This window comes from Ammodytes marinus (genome assembly GCF_949987685.1).
Source record: "Ammodytes marinus genome assembly, chromosome: 14".
Lineage (NCBI taxonomy): Eukaryota > Metazoa > Chordata > Actinopteri > Uranoscopiformes > Ammodytidae > Ammodytes > Ammodytes marinus.
In genome coordinates this window covers 5,430,121-5,451,137 of record NC_137218.1, presented here as the reverse complement: position 1 = coordinate 5,451,137, position 21,017 = coordinate 5,430,121, and the positions used below count along the sequence as shown (strand labels likewise).

The 21,017-nt window shown below is 38.4% G+C and overlaps 1 protein-coding gene across 1 annotated transcript; it reads right to left on the bottom strand.

Annotated features, from left to right (window-relative positions):
- Positions 1-1,242: 1,242 nt before the first annotated feature.
- cul5b (cullin 5b) lies at positions 1,243-20,747 on the bottom strand (the record flags this gene model as incomplete). The annotated part of the gene is made up of 19 exons (XM_080040367.1): positions 1,243-3,182; positions 4,087-4,210; positions 5,358-5,476; positions 6,072-6,233; positions 6,666-6,865; positions 7,734-7,857; positions 9,008-9,139; positions 10,317-10,449; positions 10,605-10,669; positions 11,056-11,163; positions 12,002-12,132; positions 12,664-12,808; positions 13,561-13,641; positions 16,079-16,224; positions 16,722-16,863; positions 17,807-17,983; positions 18,825-18,924; positions 19,363-19,472; positions 20,724-20,747. The coding sequence occupies 19 exons, from the start codon at positions 20,745-20,747 to the stop codon at positions 2,988-2,990; spliced, it is 2,418 nt and encodes an 805-aa protein (XP_079896493.1). The 3' UTR covers positions 1,243-2,987.
- Positions 20,748-21,017: the final 270 nt, after the last annotated feature.

The window sequence follows — 21,017 nt, the reverse complement described above, 5'->3', positions numbered from 1 at the left end:
ATTTAGATTTAAATGATAAATTACAATATGATTTTTTTTTTATGGTACATTTTTTCAAAATAAATGCCTGCAGTGCTCATAGCATCCTCCAGAGGGCAGACATGGTCATATTTTCATTCTGTTCTGATGAATTACACCAACATCAAGATACAGATCATTTTAGCAAACTTTCTTGACAGCTCTCAGTTGACATGTTTTTACACCAACTGTTGTTCATTAGGGTCTAGAAAAACCAAGTGGGTGGGGTCCACCTTTGCTTCTTGTTCTTAAATAGTTGAGTCATGTCTAGGACTAGTATTCATCAAGGCGCTGGAACATTTCTTAATTTCAACAGCGATTTTCTTTACACAGACTAAAGTAGATATAATGTGTTTATTAATTGAAGGTTAGAGGGTGGTAGGATGGCCTAGGAAAAGGGGCCGACTAGTAACCATGAGGTCTCTGGTTCCTCCCAGTAACCATGAGGTCTCTGGTTCCTCCTCTCAGTAACCATGAGGTCTCTGGTTCCTCCTCCCAGTAACCATTAGGTCTCTGGTTCCTCTCAGTAACCATGAGGTCTTTGGTTCCTCCCAGTAACCATGAGGTCTCTGGTTCCTCCTCCCAGTAACCATGAGGTCTCTGGTTCCTCCTCCCAGTAACCATGAGGTCTCTGGTTCCTCCTCCCAGTAACCATTAGGTCTCTGGTTCCTCTCAGTAACCATAAGGTCTCTGGTTCCTCCCAGTAACCATGAGGTCTCTGGTTCCTCCCAGTAACCATGAGGTCTCTAGTTGGATCTCCCGCACTCGACAGGAGGGTGCTAGTAGTAAAGCTAGTGGTGGCTGATATTACAGCTACGGTGCTCACCATCTCTACCATTGTGTCCTTTAGCAAGACACTTAAACCCAAAACTGCTCCAGGGGCGCTGTACTATGGCTGACCCTGCGCTCTGACCCCCTCCGGACTCAGAGTGTGGTAACTTGAGAGGGGATATGAGAAAAGAAGTATTTCAATGTGCCTCGTGCAAATTGACTAATAAAGATAACTTAACTGGTAGGCCGATATGGTTACTGGTGGTATCCATCTTTCTTGACCAATTCTGAAGTACATTTGATAAAGTGCAACGATAGTGGACAAACATCATCTTTTTAATATTTCAGAAAAAAAAATATTAACAACAATTTGAATGCCGAGACTTGCGTGTCGTTTTATAATAAGGTGCTGTTTATTTAACCATTTCATTATTCACATCTCATGGTACAGTCACACACACACGCACGCACACACACACGCACACTCACACTCTTTCCGATAGTTCTTGAATTGTAGTAATTTACCACCATGTGTAATACTGACATCAGCCTCTTCACACAGCTGTCACACACACACACTCACACAGAGCGTTACTCCAAATTCCGCCAATGTGCCCGGGTATGTTTGAAATGGATTCTTGATTAGAGCATTATGATGAAATTAATTTTCCCCTCTGTAATTTGAATAAAAACAGTTAAACTTCCATATATTCTAGATTCATCATCACACATAAAATGAAATTAATCTAGAATAAACATACTTTTCAGTTGGCCGACATTTCTGTATTATAAATCCTTCTTTTTGATAGGCCTAATATGTCATATTCGTATATTTTTCAAAATTAGAACAAAAGAAAGAACTGACCTTTCACTTTGTGTAATGAATCTACTTTTCCATGATACCATTTTTTTGAGATGCACTTGTTTTGACCTCACAAACGCTTTTTTCTTTAAGATGCTACGAGGAACTTTTAAATATTTCTGAAACCGTCTATTTTTTCCTCTGATGATCATAAATGACATGTAACAGCAAACAAGACCATCAGTGCAAATAATGCTATTTTTACATAGTTTTTCTTAATGCCTTTGTCATGGGGTATACGCTCACCCAGGAACAACAGCTGGCGTAGTAAAACACTACCGCTTTTGTCCTAAAGGGGGTGCTAGAATGAACACAAAATAAAAGTTCCTCGGAGCCCCCTTTTTAACCCGGGTACAGAGGGGGTTTTTGGAGTCGCTGTCTGGTTCAGTCCTGCTAACCGTTATGTGCATTTTTTTCTGGCTCCTTTTTTATTACACAATGAATATCCAGAATGAAGTGTTTAAACTTTGATTGCAGATTCACAACAGCATCACGGCTTCTCCCGCGACAGAGAAGAGAGGGCAGCGTTTCCATTCAAAGGTTCAGATGAATTAAAGGTGTAGTCAGTGATTCTGGAGGACGCTTGTTGTCAAAATCCCCTTTTTGTCAAAATCTGTGAATATCTCCTCACGATCCACTACTGTGTGTGCACTCGGAAAAAAAATCCAGTGTTAATACACAGCCTAGGCTCTGTAAACAGGCATGTTGCTATAGCTATGGTGGGCCTACCTTTTGTTTACATACCCTTGTGTCTACTTACCAGTTTACAGAGCCCAGGCGTAGATATTCACAGAATTTTTCACACATAAAGATTTTGACAACAAGCGTTCTCCAGAATCACTGACTCCACCTTTTAAAACTGGACTGGGGGATATTTCGGGATCCAAAGTTCCTTAGCTTATCCTCCCAGCATGACTTTTTAAAGACACACACAACAAGCACACACTGAGCAGTAGCCTCCAAGATGGCGTCAAAAAAAAACTTGGACCGTTTTACAATAAACAGCAAAAAACGGAATCTCCCTCCAATCTAAAAACACTTGGTGCAAACTCCCAATGCATTTCTCCTCTTCTTTGTACAACTTCTTTAAGGCGGGAAGTTCCACTTGTTTCTGTGTGTGTGTAGTTTCTCTTTAAATTTCTTTATATAGGTAGGTCTCAGTCTTAAATTCATGCCTCCCTGCACAAGATATTTTTTTAAATAAAGGACGGGGTGGCGGGTAGGGTAGGTAGGGAACGGGCCTGGAAATGATCCTAGTAAGTGTCCATCAGGCCTGAATTGTACTCTTTCTTTCAAAGTCCCACACACACCATGGTACTGTGCTGTGTGCTGTGTGCTATGCCATGTAGATGAAGGTGTTTAGGTCCGTCTCGTCCCTCTTGATGTACTTGTGGTCTATGAGCCATTCTATCTGCTCCTTGATCATCTTCTTCTGAGGTAGGAACATGTTCTTGAGGATTTCCACCAGCTCCGTCTGCAGCTGGGCGTTGTTGATGCGCTTCCTCATCTTCATGATCTGAATGATGGCCTCCTGCAAGAACACAACAGAGACACTTTCATTTTAGACATTTTGTAGTATATACTGTATATATTTTTATTTATTCATAATTATAGTCAAAGTCAAGTTTATTTCTATAGCACATTTAAAAACAGCATCAGTTGACCAAAGTGCTGTACAAGACACTATACAAAACAACATATCATATACATGAAAATAAAAATTATTATCATAATTAATGTAGTTTATTTTGTTGGTTTTGCAAGGATTTTTTCTCTCATTAATTTTATACATATATTTATTATTATTAATATTACAATTATTATGTATCATTTTATTATATCATATAATTTTGTTTTTAATTTTACATAAATGTTTCCTCTTTTTTGAAACATATTCAATAGTTTATCTTAGTCTTATTAATTCCTGCTATATACTTTATTATGTATTTTACTAATTTTCTTTTTGTTTCTTTTTCTTTAGTGGTTACTATATCTATTTTACTCATTTCACTTAAATAATCTTTGAGCACTTTGTGTTGCCTTTGCTGTGTATGAAAAGTGCTGTATAAATAAAGTTCTATTTTATTAGAACAAGATGAGACATACAAGGAAAACACAACAGAGTGGATTATATTGCCGCCATGTTGGTTTATACAAACACAACCACAGGTGTTTGATTAAACTCTATGATGGGAAATGGAAGGTGAGACTGTTTATTCACAGCAGGCGAAGTTACATAACAGATCATTGACTCCACCATCAAGCTGTGAGTTTGTTTTCATACCATGGACACTATAGTTTATACACCTTCCTGCTGACAGACAGACAGACAGACAGACAGACAGACAGACAGACAGACAGACAGACAGACAGACAGACAGACAGACAGACAGACAGACAGACACAGGAGATCAGTGTCTGGCTGGTTTTCATACCTGTGTTCTCAGTATCCTGAGCTGAACGATTCCCTCATTTTCCTCTTCTCTCATTCGCTCGGTGGTCAGCTGCAGTCGACCAATCAGGTTGATCTTCCCCCGTTTCTGAACCTTGGAGTTTTTTCTGTAAAGTGGAAGAAAAAAATATATAAAAAAAAAATCACACGAAACAAATAATAATCACAATATATGCCATTTAAATAGCGCTTTTCTCGCACTCAAAGCACTTATGCACTGGGTCAATGTACAGCAGGGGGTGTAAAGTTTTATTTGAATTTTATAAAAAAGGTAATCTTGAAAAAATTGTAACAACTGTGCAATGAGGATATAAGATCAAGATTATAAGATTTACTATATCAGGAATCGTGATTGAACAACTTGCAATATGTTGATCTAGGCGAGTTTCCATTATTGGGATAATAGTGAATCTCCTCCCGTGAGCGTCTGATAAAGTTGTGTAGCTTGCCTTTAACGAACTGTCCTATATATTGATTTCCTAATTTATTATGCATATTTCCAGTCATTCCTAAATCCTTAAATCTGTCACTGTCAAGGCTTGGATTGTCCATTGTATCTCCCACAAAAACAGTTCATTTTCAAAGATTGGTGAATTTTTTTTTCACTAGAAATATAGATGTGTGTGCTATCTGTGATGCTAAAAAAATATTTGTTTTATAAACCAAATGTAATGTAAAGTGACTGTAAACTAGGGCTGGCCCGAATGCCATTTTTCAGGCTTCGAATATTCGTTGGTTTTTCCGAGCGAATATTCGTTCCAGAAAAACACACCATCAAAAAAAAAATAAAAAAACGTTAATAATCCCTATATACTCCCTGGAACCGATTTTGACAGTATCTGCATATTTTGTTGAAGATGTACGCGCTCGGAGGTGAAGTAATGGATGCGCTATGACACTTAGTGATGTAATATCCTCCTAAATGAGCAATACTACTACTACTACTACAATATTACTAACTTTTATATCCAAATATAAAATTATTTGATGACATTATATTGCAGTACTAGCTTCTTGCAAAAAAAAATGTTGGGAAAAAAAAAAAAAAACGAAGCTCCGAATACTAATTTAAGCTCCGAATACTAGTTTTCCGAACGAGTATTCGAATATTCTAATAATTCGGGCCAGCCCTACTGTAAACATGCATTTATTAGGATTGTTTGATTGTTTTCTCACTTAAAAAAGATGATTGTCCAATCTGTGATGGCAGAGAAATACTTGTCCCTTAACTAGATGTAAAGTAGTTTTCCTTACATGAGTGAGAACTCCTGGTTGACGTAGAACAGCGTTCCTTCTGCAAAGTCTTTGGGTGAAGAAACCGTCGGGTCGTAAGATAAGACCTGACGCTTCAGTTTAGGAAACGCCACCAGAGACTGAGAGACGGAGGAAAAGAACAATACAAAACACAACAAGCTAAAGGTTTATCTGCATCATCTGTGGTCTGACAACATTTATATCCATTTATCTGACTTCCTGATTAAAAAGGTGGAGTCAGCGATTCTCGAGAACGCTTGCTTTTTTTTTTAAACACACACAGAGTATGGACATGTAGCGGATGGTGAGGAGATATTCACTGATTTTGATCTGCATCCATTAGAATCACAGACTCCACCTTTGAATAAAGATCACATATATATATTATTTTTTTATTTCTATTATTATTTTTTTTAATTATAGGGACGATGCAGTTTCACATCGTTCCAATACAAAGAATGTAACCGATGTCCTGCACAGACAGTTTATAGCTTTCACTAATTTACAACCCTTGTCCCCATTTTGGCAACTTAACAAAGCCTTCATTGATCAACATATTAAAACCATAGAACAATACAGAATACAATAGATACACATACAGCACCAACACATATACTGTACTATATCATCACATTTCAAAACAGTATAACCTGTAAGAAACGAAATTGAGCTAAAAATGGGTCCAGGCTTGTTTTGCTGCTAGCCAGTATTTACCCATAGCGTGCGGCGTAGCTCTGCGTCGGGCAGCTCGGTGGCTAGCTTCAGGTTCTCAAAGCTGATCCTCTCCCTCGGTCTCTGGTTCCAGGCAAACAGCACAGCCAGCTGGAAGGTGGTCACCTCCAGGTCGTACTGCCCAACCTCGTTCTTAAACGTGATCTGGAGACGGGAAGAGGGGAAGAGGGGAGACGGGGTTTAATGGTTTGATTTGTTTATTTGGAAAAAGGGACAGAGCACCAGTATCAAAAACACAAGAACAGATATCATCTCCTAAAAAGCCTGGATATTCGTCTAAAAATAATTCTGAGTCTAAGATAAGTTAATGCATTTTACAGCACAGTAATGCTATCAAAGTGTATAATTTTTAGCTTTTATCATCATTAAATAGTATGTGTTATTTTTTGATGATAAATGAAAAATTATTGCTCGTCTCCAAAGCACTTTGAATTAATTTTAAAAACTTTATTAGAAAACAAAACTAAAAAAAAACGCTTTCATTTTATAAATGTTTTCCTAAACAAGGTTAATGTTTCTTTTGTACATCGTCCCTGTTTAAATAAAGTTACATTACATATTCAAGTTTAGACTCACGATGCCATTGGACATGAGGTGATGCCAGTGCAGTTTCCTCCCGCTGTGGTTCTTCTTGTAGAAATCTTCCACCTCAGGTATCAGATCCTCCAGCTCCGTCGGCAGGGAGACGAAGACCTTCTCACTGCTCCGCGACCACGCCCCAGCATTCAGGATCTTTATGTTCACTGAGTCCGCTGCTAGGGAGCAGACTGAGACGCCTAAGAGAAGAAGAAGAATAATCGTTATTATCATTGTACAGGACAACACCATTTTGTTTGGAGCAGTCCTCCTCCAATTGCACAGTTCTATAAATATCAATATGAGAAAATATTAAAAAAAAAACATTATCAGCAGTATCAGCAATATATGTATATATATATAAATAAAATATATATCTAAATAAATAAAAAAAATTTAAAAAGTCCAGAAAAAGGCCTAAGAGAGTGAGTGAGTGAAGAGTTCTTATAGTTATATCACGTTTTCAATAACACAATACAAGGATTGAATATCTTATTTTTGCCAGTGTGGAACTATGGTTGGTGCTTTAATAAAAGAATAGTTTAAAATGTATTAAAGATGCTCAGAGGAATTTTCAGTTTTTGTTCATTCTTGCGCCCCCTCTGGACAAAAGCAGTAGTGTTTTTACTACGCCAGCTGTTGTTCCTGGGTGAAGGACCCAAGACATAGAAATTAAGAAAAACTATACAAAAATAGCATTCTTTGCACTGATGGTCTCGTTTGCTGTTTAATGTCATTTATGATCATCAGAGGGAAAATGAGACTGTTTCAGAAATATTCAAAAGTTCCTGGTAGCACCTTTAAATGCACATTTATAAAGCTCTAGCATAAAACAAGTACATTACTCCAAAAATTATTTAATAACAAGAAGCATCTCATTAATGGCAAAAAGTACCTTGGCCTTCCTAACCCTAACAAATGACAAATGCTTATGTTTTATCAATGGTCATTTTTGAAATCATAATTGAAGTGATTTGATACGTAAAATAACAAAATATCTACAGTTAATATGTCCTTTTCAGCGTGTGTGTATAAAGTGTGTGTGTGAGATACACTGCCTCTCCTTACCTGGTAGCGCCTGCTTGTTGTGTTTGTGCATCTCTTTAAAGGATTGGTTGAGATCCTCCGACACCTTGATGTCCTGAAACATCCGAGCCAGTTTGTTCACGTAGTCGGCCGGCATTCCTACCTCCTGTTAGAATACATGACAGTTCAGTTAAGTTAGTTAAGTTACTTTATTAGTCAATGGTTGGTTACATTGAAATTTGTCTTTTTGCATATCCCCTCTCAAGTTACCACAGAGCGCAGGGTCAGCCATAGTACAGCGCCCCTGGAGCAGTTTGTGGTTAAGTGTCTTGCTCAAGGACACAATGGTAGAGATAGTGGTCACTGTAGATGTAATATCAGCCTCTGCTAGTTTTACTTTACACCCTCCTGTCCGGTGCCGGGGATTGAACCAGCGACCTCATAGTTACTGGTCGGCCACCTTTCCTCTAGGACATCCTACCACCCATCACAGATAGAGGTGTTTTTTTCTCTAAGAAAAAAGTTTGTCCCTCAAATAATTCAAATACACTTAAAAGGTGCACTATGCAGTTTCAGAGGAGGGGGATTTGTTTACATTCACAGAGCCTGCGGTTAGTTTACAAAGCACATTTTCTCTAGATGTAATTCTTAGTATTGAATAATTATATCATCATAAATAAAAAAATATATATTTTGAGGAACCTGGAAGCAAACGTAAGACTAGAATATGTTTGTAAACCAAAACTGTGGGCCCTGCTGCTGTAAACATCATCAGTGAAACAGTAACCTTTCAGGAAGCTTTCTAACTTCAAAAAGGTGTTCCAGGGATCACATTTTCGTGTGAGGAAAATTTGTTTATGCCGCTATGAGAATATAACTAGGGTTGGGCAGAATGCAATTATTGATCCTTTGAAACTGCTTGGGTAATAGCCATTTCAACTTTAACCTATTTCTTTTTAGTTTCTGGCCTGACATTTTTTTGCTGATGGACACAAACACACACACACACGCACTGCACGTTACAGAGCACTTTTTTTTTCATGACAGTAATCAAAGCAAAAATACCGCTGCTATTTTTAAATACCCTAGGATACTATATTACCATTTTAGAGCCCAACTATGTCACACACACACACACACACACACACACACACACACACACACACACACACACACACACACACACACACACACACACACACACACACACACACACACACACACACACACACACACACACACACACACACACACACACACACACACACACACACACAGAAACACACAAAGACACACACACACACACACACTCTTACCCTGAGCCACTCCACCATGTTCTCCTCTATCTCGCTGTCTGCGGAGATGTCCAGGATGAGTCTGCGGGTCAGGTGGGCTTTGTGGTAACGCATGAACACGTCTTTGTTCTGGACGTACTTCAGCACCAGCAGCTGCAAACAGACAAACAACTGGATTACTGACCTGCATCAACTCATCGTTCTGCAAGTCAAAGTAAGTTGAATTGAAGTAGCTATGAGGAACTTTTAAATATTTCTGAAACAGTCTCATTTTCCCTCTGATAATCATGAATTACATGTAACAGCAAACAAGACCATCAGTCCAAGAATGCTATTTATATAGTTTTTCTTGATGCGTTTGTAATGGGTATACATACGCTCACCCTGGAATAACAGCTGCTGTAGTAAAAACACTACTGCTTTTGTCCAAAGGGGGTGCAAGAATGAACACAAACGGGAAGTTCCTCGGAGCACCTTTAAGTCTCAAACGTTTTCAAGTCCTAAACAAGTGAGTGTGTAGCTCCACCCGTTTGGGACGGCTTGGTACAATGGCTCAAAATATATTTTTTATTTATTTACGATGATAGAATTATTCAACACTAAAAAATCACATGTAGACGAAATATGTTTTGTAAACTAACTGCAGGCTCTACAAATGTAAACAAATCCCCCTCTCCTGAAACTGCATAGTGCACCTTTAACCCATTGATGACTATGGCAATCTAGGATGCATGTCCTTAATGCCTGAGGGTTTTCTGAAAAAATAGTACGAATTGTCAAGTCTACCAAAACCTTAATATCTAAGCCTGTGTAGCACATAGAAACATGAAATAAAATACATTTAAAAGTTAAGGTTCACAGGTTTTATTTAAACATGCTCCCTTAGCGCTTACAAACCAACAAATATTTCTAAAAATCGTCAAAATTAGATGAATTAGAAAATTATTAAATATTGTTAATAAATAGATGCAATGTGTTGTGTGATTTTCGTCAGTAGTCTATAGTAGACCTTGATTCTGCGCACCAAACGCCACTAACTGTACTGTCGCCGACACTGCCGGTGTATTTTTTAAATTATTTTGTTTTATTTTTTTATTTTTTTGATTGACATGATTTTCGGCAAACCACACAACTTTTGGGTGGTCACGTGGTCTTAAAAAAATCAACAAAACCCACCTCATGTGTATTTGAACCAATGACAGTGCATTCTATGCTGGGAATGCCATGAAAATTAGATAAAGTAATAATGCTGCGCGACGCAGCATCAGGCAGGAGAGCCAATGTGGCATCGCGCAGCAGCCGTCATCAATGGGTTAAACACCTAACGTACCACTTCTTTGAGCTTGGCCTCTATCTCCTCTGACGTGAGCTTCTTGCTCAGCGGTGTTTTCCTCAGTAACATGTCGCAGTAGTTTGCCAGCAGCTCCGGACACTTGGACTCTGGTTGAGTTTTTAGACCGACCCTGTAAACACAGATAAGAAGACTAGTGACATTAGACATTACTGCATTTTGTTAGTTTGTTTTGAAAAGTGCTATATAAATAAAGTCTATTATTAGTATTACTGCATTTAGCGTTCAATGTAGAAACTGAATTTCACACGAGAAAGCTTCTCTCACCCTTTCTGTTTCAAAGGAAGTTCTAATTTAAATATAGTGGCGTCGTTCACAACAGCTTTATATGCCTGGAAAGAAGAAGAAAACAGGAGTGTTAGTTAAGACTTGACAGACGTATTGTTTAACATGGAGTCAGTGATTCTGGAGAATGTTATTGTCAAAATCAGTGAATATCTCCTCAGGGTCTGCTTCCTGTTCGTACTGTGTGTGCGCTGAAAATTAATCCAGTGTTAATACACAGCCTAGGCTTTGAAAAAGGGTTTGTTGCTTGCATACCCTTTGTTTACACACCAGTTAACAGAGCCTAGGCTGTGTATTAAAACCAGATTTTATTTTAGCACACCCACTGTATAGACTGTGGTAGTGGATCATGAGGGGATATTCAAGGTTTTTGACAACAATCATTCTCCAGAATCACAGACTAAGACTCTAAACATTGATGAGTCTTGCTGACTTTGTCTCTGGCGGTGAGGAATCTCGGGTCGTCCTGAAACGCCTCTTTCACCAGACGACTGAAGCGGTTGAACAACGTCAGAAGCTGCTCCACATATTTCTCTGAGTCCTGGAATAAAGGACAGATGAGACGAAAAGTGTTATAGGCTAAAAGTGGTTGAAAAAGCTAAAAGCAAAGTGTAAATGGTTGGAAAAATGTATTCTAAGTAATAGAAAAAACAGTGGGTCTTGTTAGCTACATGCAAATGTTAAATTCTAGAGGGAATGTCGGATAATTCTCTAGTTAAGTTGTTGAAAGAAAAAAGAAAGTGGCGATTGTTGTGATTACTCATGTGTTCCCCGATCTCAGGAATCTTACCAAGTAATCATAGCAAATAATGGTACAAACCCAAAGAATAAGCCCCAAGTTCTGATGTACTACAACTGTAAATCAGTCATATCCTGACCTGATTAGTATTTAAATCCACTATGGGCCAGTTTCACAGACATGGTTTAAGCCTAGTCCTGGACTAAATGGAATTTTAAAATGGAGATTGTCTACAGAAAGTACAATTTAGTCCAGAACTAGGCTTAATCCATGTGTGTGAAACTGGCCCTATGTATGTAACACATAATACAGTATATAAGTAAGTCCCTGCCACTCACAGAGGTGATGGTAATGCAATGGGTAAAGACTGCGGGGTATGTCTGATCATTATCAAGTTAAGTTGTTAGAGGAAAAAATGAAGTGGAGGCGACTGGTTAAAATAATCTGTATATTATAATCAATAGTTTTTTTCCCCAGCTTGTCTGATCACATGTTTCTGGCTCATGATTAAGGAATCTTACTTTGATGAGAACAAATGTATCATAGCAAATAGAAATATTGGTAAAAACCTTCCCACCCTGATCAGTATAAAAGTATGTATGTAACACAGTATATAGTAAGTACAGTCCGTGCCACTCACAGAGGTGATGGACTCAGCTGAAGCGACCATATCAGCCAGACCAGCGTTCATGATGTGATCCTCCAGGTCCTTCAACATCGGCTCAATGCCGCTCGGGACTTTGTCCATCAGAGAAAACATCAGGTGCAACTCTAATGGAGGGAAAAAGCAACGTTTTGTTTGAATGGGTCAACTTAGGATTTCACAGTAACATAATGGTTAGTGTGGAGGCAGTACAGATGCAGATGGTGTCAAATTATATTAATGTGTATCGTTCTGATCTTTCATAGATTAAATAGAAATCAAAATATGTTAAATAAGGGGATTACTCATTAGCTGAAGACACTAAGCATTTATTTGGCAGCTACATCATGAAACTAGCAGTAGCAGGATGAGCTACCTAAAAAAAAAACAGTGATGGGTGCTTTACGCTGCCAAGAAACTAAGAAAGGGTCTCAATTATAAAACAGTTTTTCAATTAAGGCTCAAATGCCAATGTGAGATCATTCATTATGATGTTATAGTATTTTCTTTAGGAGTGGTCAGTCCCATTTATGTGACATAAGCGAGGCTGGTTGTCCCTTACTATTCACAGTGCATCAACATACATTGATTAAAGAGGACAGACAGACAGACACACACACACACAGACAGTTTGGTCAGGGCTATTGCCTGGTGCAAACCTGAGCTAGCTGAGGCCGAGCCTTTGGTGGGAGCGGTCCGGCCGTACTCACTCTCTGTCTCATTCCGTTTGATCATCCCCGGACACTCGGCTAAGATCGTCTCCTTAAACGATGTGACCAGAGCGTTCACACAGCACTCCATTAACTGGGAGGAGAAGCAGAGGGAGAGAGAGGGAGAGAAGCAGAGGGAGAGAGGGGGAGAGAGAGACAGAGAACATTCAGTAGACAGACATTACAGATATACGTGCAGAAAATAGAGAAAAACTATATTAGGGAGATTTTGGGGAATACACTTCTTTGTTTTGTTTTCGAGAGTGAGATGAGAAGAACGAATCTCATTTGGAATTGGTACTTAATGTAAACAAACTTTTAAGTAAAAACAGCTATTTGTATTTTGTATAAAGAAAAAAAAACTAAAATTAACGTAAATAAATTGGTATGCAAAATTTATAAAATGAGAATAAAACCAAAAAAGGTAATTGCATTTTTGGAGAAAAAAATATTACTCAACATTGTGATTTATTTATTTTTTATCTAAAATAACTAATTGTATTAACTTAAAGCTGGGGTATGTGATTTCTGATTGGTCAAAATTAACATGAGCGGTACACTTTGACCAATCAGAGCGAGGCTCCGATTCTTAAAAAAAAAAAAAAAATCTGATTCTCTGTTCTTATTGGCTGTTGGGACTGTCCATTCACTTTGGCACCGACGTTGTTTGTGTGTAGAGCGTGTCAGGGAGGGACCATAGGAGAGGGACCAAAGAGAACAAGTGGAGAGGTTGAGGTATTTGGATTCAAATCTCTATCCCAACTGCTATTTTCTCCCCAAATTCTCCACCCCAGCTTTAACTGTAGAATAGTCTGGTAAAATAAGATGCACCAGTTTAATACTCACTGCTTGTACAGAGTTACAGTCCCTTCTGGTCTCTAGATATCTCAGCGCTCGTTTCTCCTCTTCCCTCAACTTTGAATCAGCCTGGAGACAAAATACACAATAATAATACATTCACATTTATTTCACAAGAAATACTCAACAGCATCTTTGAGAAAAACCTGATCATTTTATTTAGCATCACAAATACATAAATGATACATACATTAAAGTATCATTGAAAAATAAATACACATTGGAGTTTACCAAAAAAATACAGATAAAAAAATAGTTTAAATATTTAACTCACAGTAAATCGAACCATTACCATATTATCAATTAAAAAAGGGTAATTAATTTTAAGTATTAAAGAAATATGTTGCATCAATCTATAACGCCTATAGTATCACTCCTCAAAGAAAAAATTTCCCAATTAAATTTTGGAACATATTCAGTTCTTACAGTTACTTCAATGATTTTAGTGAAGAAAAATCCCCCAGCATAAGGTCTGTGGAGGAGCTGAGATCCTTTGAAGTGGCAGAGCCCCCTAGAATACTGAGTTACATAATACAGCTCCAACCAAACTGTGACTGTGACTGAACATTGTCTGACTCACGCTGTGCTTTAAGAGACACATTGCTTCAATAAAAAAAAGTATTTATTTTTTTATAAGAACAAGCAACTGTGTGAGATCAGGCTGCACAGAGGATCACACTGGGTTTCTGACTGTTTTCTCTGTTGGGCTCAAAGCCAAAATCATCACTACAGAGAACAGGAGCCTCAATGGAGTCTCACGTCTCTGCTTCATATTGTGATAGGGAACTTCAGGACTGTAGGCTATTACTGAGACTCCAGTGTTAATTTTGGCAGCAAATTCTGATTTAGTCTTAGTCTTAGTCTTTTGAATATCACACCATTTAGTCTTAGTCCTATTCTAGTCATCTAAAATATTTTAGTCTTAGTCTAGTCTAGTCTATATAAGCAGATTTTAGTTTGACTAAATCTACAGCGGACTTCGTCGACTAAGTGTTTTTCTTCATTGAATGGTATTAAGGTTTGAATATGCAATACAGACACAGATTTAATGGTTGTAATACAAAACATGTATTCTATTTCATTAATAATAATCTCACATAAAATCAGTGTACCTGACTGGATAGGGGGGAGTGGGGGCTTTAAGAGCCTGTGCCCGGGGGTCCATTATCTCATGATGTGTCTATGAACCAACTGGATTCCACAATCTGTTTTCTTTTTGCGGGGAGCATGCACAAGCATTATTTATAAAAAAATAAAAATAAAGAAAATATTTTAAAAAAGTGGGGGGCCCCACACTAGGTCTTGAAACGGGCCCGAGATTGTTAAGGCCGCCCCTGGGCAGCAGCAGCAGCACGCAGTTGAGGTGCTGATAAATTTGAGCAACTGCGCCTTCCTTTAAGCAACACTGCTGCCGCTGTGTGTGTTCGGACTTCTTTTGCATCAACGCCTTTTAGATAATACAATTAGAGGTTTTAATTGAACGCTGTCCATGCGTCGGAGTTGATTGTAACTTAAAAACAGAAACTAACGGACGGAGGCGGCAGTTTCACATGGCTCTGTGTATTCAAACTCGAGACAGAGCCTACTACAAACAGATCGCGGAACTTAGCCGTTCCCCTAGACATCGTTAACGGGCAGGATATCCCTGACTATCATTTTTGTCCATCATACCGCAGAGTTTTTCAGCACAGCGGCTCACTCCACCCGCTCACACCTGCGCGGTCCCCCGTCGATTTTCACCGACACAGGGTTGCATTCGCTGCTTTGCACTGATTGGATTTCTTCCCAACTTGTCCCACAAAAAGAGTAGTTCTGATTGGATCTCTTCTCCATTCGTCCCGCCCTAACAGTTTCGTCTAGTTCCTATTCGTAGACTATAGTGTCAGTTAAATTAGTCTCAGTCTTCGTCATCACATCTGCCTTTTTATTTAGTTTTTATTTAGTTTACGTCCGTGAAAAAGGTTCGTAGACGAATATTTTTCGTCATAGTCTTAGTCTACGAAATTAACACTGTGAGACTCACATGTATCTTGAGCTAGTTATTATGAAAATATTGGTTATTTTATTATTCAGATTATTTAATTTATTTTAAATTTTTTTCTCAAAGTAGAAGCTGATTGAGGAATCAGGTTTCCAGGTCTATAAAGATGGAGTCAGCAATTCTGGAGAATGTTTGTGGTCAAACATTTTATTTTGTCAAAATCAGTGAATATCTCCTCACGATCCGCTTCCTGTCTCTACTGTGTATGTGCTGAAAAAAAACCCAGTTTTAATACACATCCTAGGTTTTGTAAACGGGCATGTTGCAACTGTAGCTACGGTGGGCCCCCTTTGTTTACATACCAGTGAACAGTTTACAGAGCCTAGGCTGTGTATTAAGTACAGTACAGACAGGTAGCGAATCATGAGGAGATATTCACGGATTTTGACAAAAAAAGTGATTTTGTCATCAGGCATGCTCCAGAATCACTGACTCCTTTAATACATACGGACTGTGCATACTCACATATTTCATGTAGTTTTGGACTCCGTTCTGCTGCAGGTAGGCCGGAGCTTGTGTTCTGTAGAAGCGTTCAGTAGAATCCATGTACGCCTTCTCAAAGTTATCTCTGTAGATCTGAAGCTTGTCATCGGGGATCGAGCAAAGGTTCACTGCAAAGAACAAATGGAGCAAGAATATTTGAATTTTTATGGGAGAACTTTGGCAATCATTTAGTCATTTAACCTTTATATAATCTTGAATACATTTTACATAAATTAGTAATAAAAACAATCTGACCAGGGCAGCTGTGGCTACTCTCGTAGTTTACCACCACCGGTATGACTGTGTGTGAATGAATGGAACCTGGAACCCTGTAAAGCGCTTTGAGTGCCTTGAAAAACGCTATCTAAATCCTATCCATTATTATTATTATTATTATTATTAAAACTATATCAAAAGAAGGAAAGTTTGAATTAAAAGTAAATTAATTAAAACAATAAAATTAAAACCTGTTTCTCACCCTGTGACTATAAACTAAACTAAATATGATGAAATAACCCTCTCCTGGTCCTATATAATAGGATATCATTTCTATATATATATTTGAATGCTCCAGAGCCCCCTGTGTCTGTGTGTGTGTGTGTGTGTGTGTGTGTGTGTCTCTCACCGTATGACTCTCTGACCCCTATCACCAGCTGTGAGTCGAAGGCCTCTCCCAGCCGCTCTGCGTGAACCAGCTTCATGGCGCTGTCCTGAAGCCTGTTCTTTATGTTGGAGAAGATCGACTCATTCCACGTGTCCTGCATCAACTGAGACAGACAGACAGACAGACAGACAGACAGACAGACAGACAGACAGACAGACAGACAGACAGACAGACAGACAGACAGAATGTTAGTGTCACAATAAAGAGTACAGTAGTGTACTGTATCTGTATTTAAACATATACACAATAAACATTAACCTTGTTTAGAGCAAGGAGAGATGCACTGTACCAGACAGACACAATGTTAGTGATTGGACAGGTGTTTAAAACTAGCATTAGTACTAGCGATATTGTCATGTCCATGTCAAATAAAATCTACAATACAAAATAAAGAGAACAGTGAACATTAGGGGTCTCAAAAGTTGAGGTGGTGCTACTCACAATGGCTTCATTAACTAATACGTGCTTGGAAATGTTCTCAGTGTCCGCAAAAAAAATGTAATACGCAAAACAACCGCCAGATTTATGAGACATGCCGCCGCACGTACCAGCCAATTTCGTTCGTACCTCTGTCTGTATTTTAGTGAATCAGAACCAGTCTAAAATGATGGGCCAGTGCCTGCTATTTGCTATCAGCATACTGACAGTGACACGCCATCATTTCTTTATCTAAAAACCACCATTTGTGCATTCATACGCACAATCTGAGAAAGTTCTTAATTTCTTCTCAAAGTATGAAGAAATTCAGGTACGAAAATGTTGATAAATCCAGGATTTGTGCGTGAAATTTTCATACACAAAAACATTCATTCACAAATGTGTCTGTCCACACTGTAAGTAAATGAGGGCCAATTAGATAACAGTGAAAATACAAAAAGCAAATGTAAATGGCTGGCTGACTATAGTATTACTTTTCAAATAAGTAATACATTTTTTTTTTATAAGTAAAGAGTAACTTGTTACACTTTCTGAGTAACTTGCCCAACACTGCAAACAATAAGAGGGCACAAAGTAAAGAGATTCCAGGCAGTGTGTCTGGCCCTGACCTTGCGTACGATGCTGTCCTCGACGTTAGACTTCTTGTTGCAGCCTTGCTTCCCCATGAGAGTGATCTCCAGCTGGCAGAAGGGTTTGGGCAGAATGTCACACTGAGTGAAGAACTTCCTCCACTCCACGATGTAAGCCTTTAACAGCGCGGTGTCGTCCTGGTGACTCAGCACACGCTATGGAGAGAGACAAGGGTCAATTTATCTCAATTAACACCGTCAGAAGCTATTCATTAAAAACAGGAAGGAAACTGCGCTGAGGAAACGCCATCATCAGTGAGAAAACACTAGAGACTATAAACTAAAAAAAAAATTAATTAAAAGATAAAATAAATAAAAGCTCTTCATTAGGCTAATAAAAACATAGACAATACAAAGGATAGAAATTAATAAAATTAGAATAACAAAATTAATACAAGTAATTATAATATATTTAAGTGAATTAAAGCAGACAACATATATAAATAAAATAGGCTATAAAAGATAGATGAATAGAGTAGGTTGTTTAATTTAAAAGATAAAATAAATAATTAAATTAATGAATAAATAGGTTGTTTAATTAAAAAGCCGGACTAAAAAAGGTATGTTTTTAGTTTTTGCCCTTAAAAATATCAACACAATCTGCGGCCCTCAGGTCATCAGGCAGCCGGGGGTTCCACCTTCACCAACAGAAGCCTCAATAGACCAGAATGCAGACTAATGGGGAGACTGTAGTTTAGACATTAAAGCTGGGGTATGTGATTTCTGATTGGTCAAAATTAACATGAGCGGTACACTTTGACCAATCAGAGCGAGGCTCCGATTCTTATTGGCTGTTGGGACTGTCCATTCACTTTGGCACCGACGTTGTTGATGTGTAGAGCGTGTCAGGGAGGGACCAAAGAGAATAAGTGGAGCGGTTGAGGTATTTGGATTCAAATCTCTATCCCAATTGCTATTTTCTCCCCAAATTCTCCACCCCAGCTTTAAACAGAGCATTTGAACAGATGCAGAGACAACCATCCCATTGTGTTCTTACTGCTTGTGCTTGTTTGATGAAGTCTAGGATGTCCTCTTTCAGCGCCTGGTGGATCTTAGCCGGACCTTTGTCGTCCCACAGACACACGGCGTGGACGTCTCTATGGAAACAAAGATGGAGGAATTAGCTTTGACAAATTTAACTATTTCGTGTTTGCGCTATTCTTAAAAAGGTGTCAGCGATTCTGGAGAACGCTTGTTGTCAAAATCGGTGATTATCTCCTCATGATCTGCTACTTGTCCATACTGTGCGTGTGCCGAAAGAAATCCGGTGTTAATTCACAGCCTAGGCTCTGTAAACTGGTATGTAAACAAACTGTGTGTTAACAAAAAATAAAGCTAGCATCATTTCCGTTTACAGAGCCTAGGCTGTTTATTAAAACTGGATTTTGTTTTCAGCGCACACACAGTATAGTACGGACAGGTAGCGGATCATGAGGAGATATTCACCGATTTTGACAACAAGCATTCTCCAGAATCACTGACTCCACCTTTAAATACTAAAGCTGACAGCAGATGAATGATGGTTTTAAACTTACGAGAACAGGTCAAACCACTGTTGCTTGGTGACGGACTCTTGCCGTAGCAGCTTCAGCACGATGGGGCGCATCAGGTCCCATTTGTCCTCAAACTGAAGGGAGCCTTTGTTCTGGAAACACACACACAGACCGGAAGTCAAATAAACATACCCTGCGTTCCAATACCCATACTTATCTACTGTTTAGTATGCCAGTAAAAGATTTAGGATGTCCCAATACATCCACGTCAATTGTAGTATGCTGAAAATACATAAATGCCACCACTAAATTTGGAGTATTCGTCTCTATTCTGGACATTTTCGACATAATGAAAAAAGAATCTTCCTTATCTGATTTTAGTATGTAGTGTAGTAAAAAGTAAATAGTAAATAGTGAGTAAATAAATCTTTAAATTAATTGTATGCCAATTTGATTTTAAAAAGAGAACCTACTCCACATTTTATCTACCACTTCAGGCTTATTTTTAGAATGATTTATCCAATGCTTTTAAATACTTTCCTAACAATGCAAGTCCAGACCTGAACAGTAATCAAAACACTTGTGCTGCCAAGTAGTGCAGATTAAATCCCATGGCGTGTTGGGGCATTGCCTGTCATTCAACTTTCTAACCTTTATTTATACAGGTAAATCCCATTGAGACCGAAGACTCTTTTACAAGGGAGACCCGTTTTCCTTTCCCACGTTACCATTCGCACACACATTCATACACCGATAGCAGGCTAACTATCGACATTCACAACTTTGCACATGCAGTTATTATTGTTCCCATGCAGAAATGTAGTGTTTTGAATGCAATGTTGTGTTTTCTAGCTATGTCACCTCCTCTCTCTACCTCTATGGAGAACGATATAAACCATATTTTAATCAACACACATTGCGACAGCTTTCTTGTCGGGTTTAGTTTAGCAAAGACAGCCAACAGAGGGATTAACGTTGATTTAATTGCACAGAAACAGTAACTACGACAGTGGTATCTTGCAGCCTCTTAGCATTGCATTGTAAATCCACTGCAGAAGCCAGTGTAAATTAAGCAGTGTCACGTGAATTTAGACACTTGTAGCAAAGCGTACACACACATAACACCTTGTATTTTAATCTCCCATACGTCCTGTTGACCGTGTGTATTTTTCGGCTATTTCTAAAGAGCTAGAATCACAGATAAGCAGCTAATGTTAGCCAGATGTAACTTAACAAGCTCCCCACAGCTAAAGTCAAAGCTAACAGTGACGTCAGACGTGTTTACGACTTGTCAACGTGAGTTTAGGGTTGAATATCAAACGCCGACATTGTGTTACTGTAGGTTTCTACACGCTCTTCGCCGAGCGTTAGATAGAACATAATTGAATTGGAGTGGCTCTTACCTTTAGCAAATTAGACGTCGCCATGTTCCCTCAACTTATCCTCTCGCAAAATCTCGCGAGAACTGCAAACGGTGGCTATACATTCTAACCTTATATTTAATTTTTTACAGTCTACTAACCATAGATTGTAACCTTATCCATGTTCCTAAAAAAATTAAAAAGATGCACTTTAATTTTCTATTAACGTCACATCTTTTAATTTAACTGAAACTACTACTTATATTGATTCATCATCACCTATATAATACAGAGATTTTGCAATAATAAAATAATTGATAATACAAATATGAAATG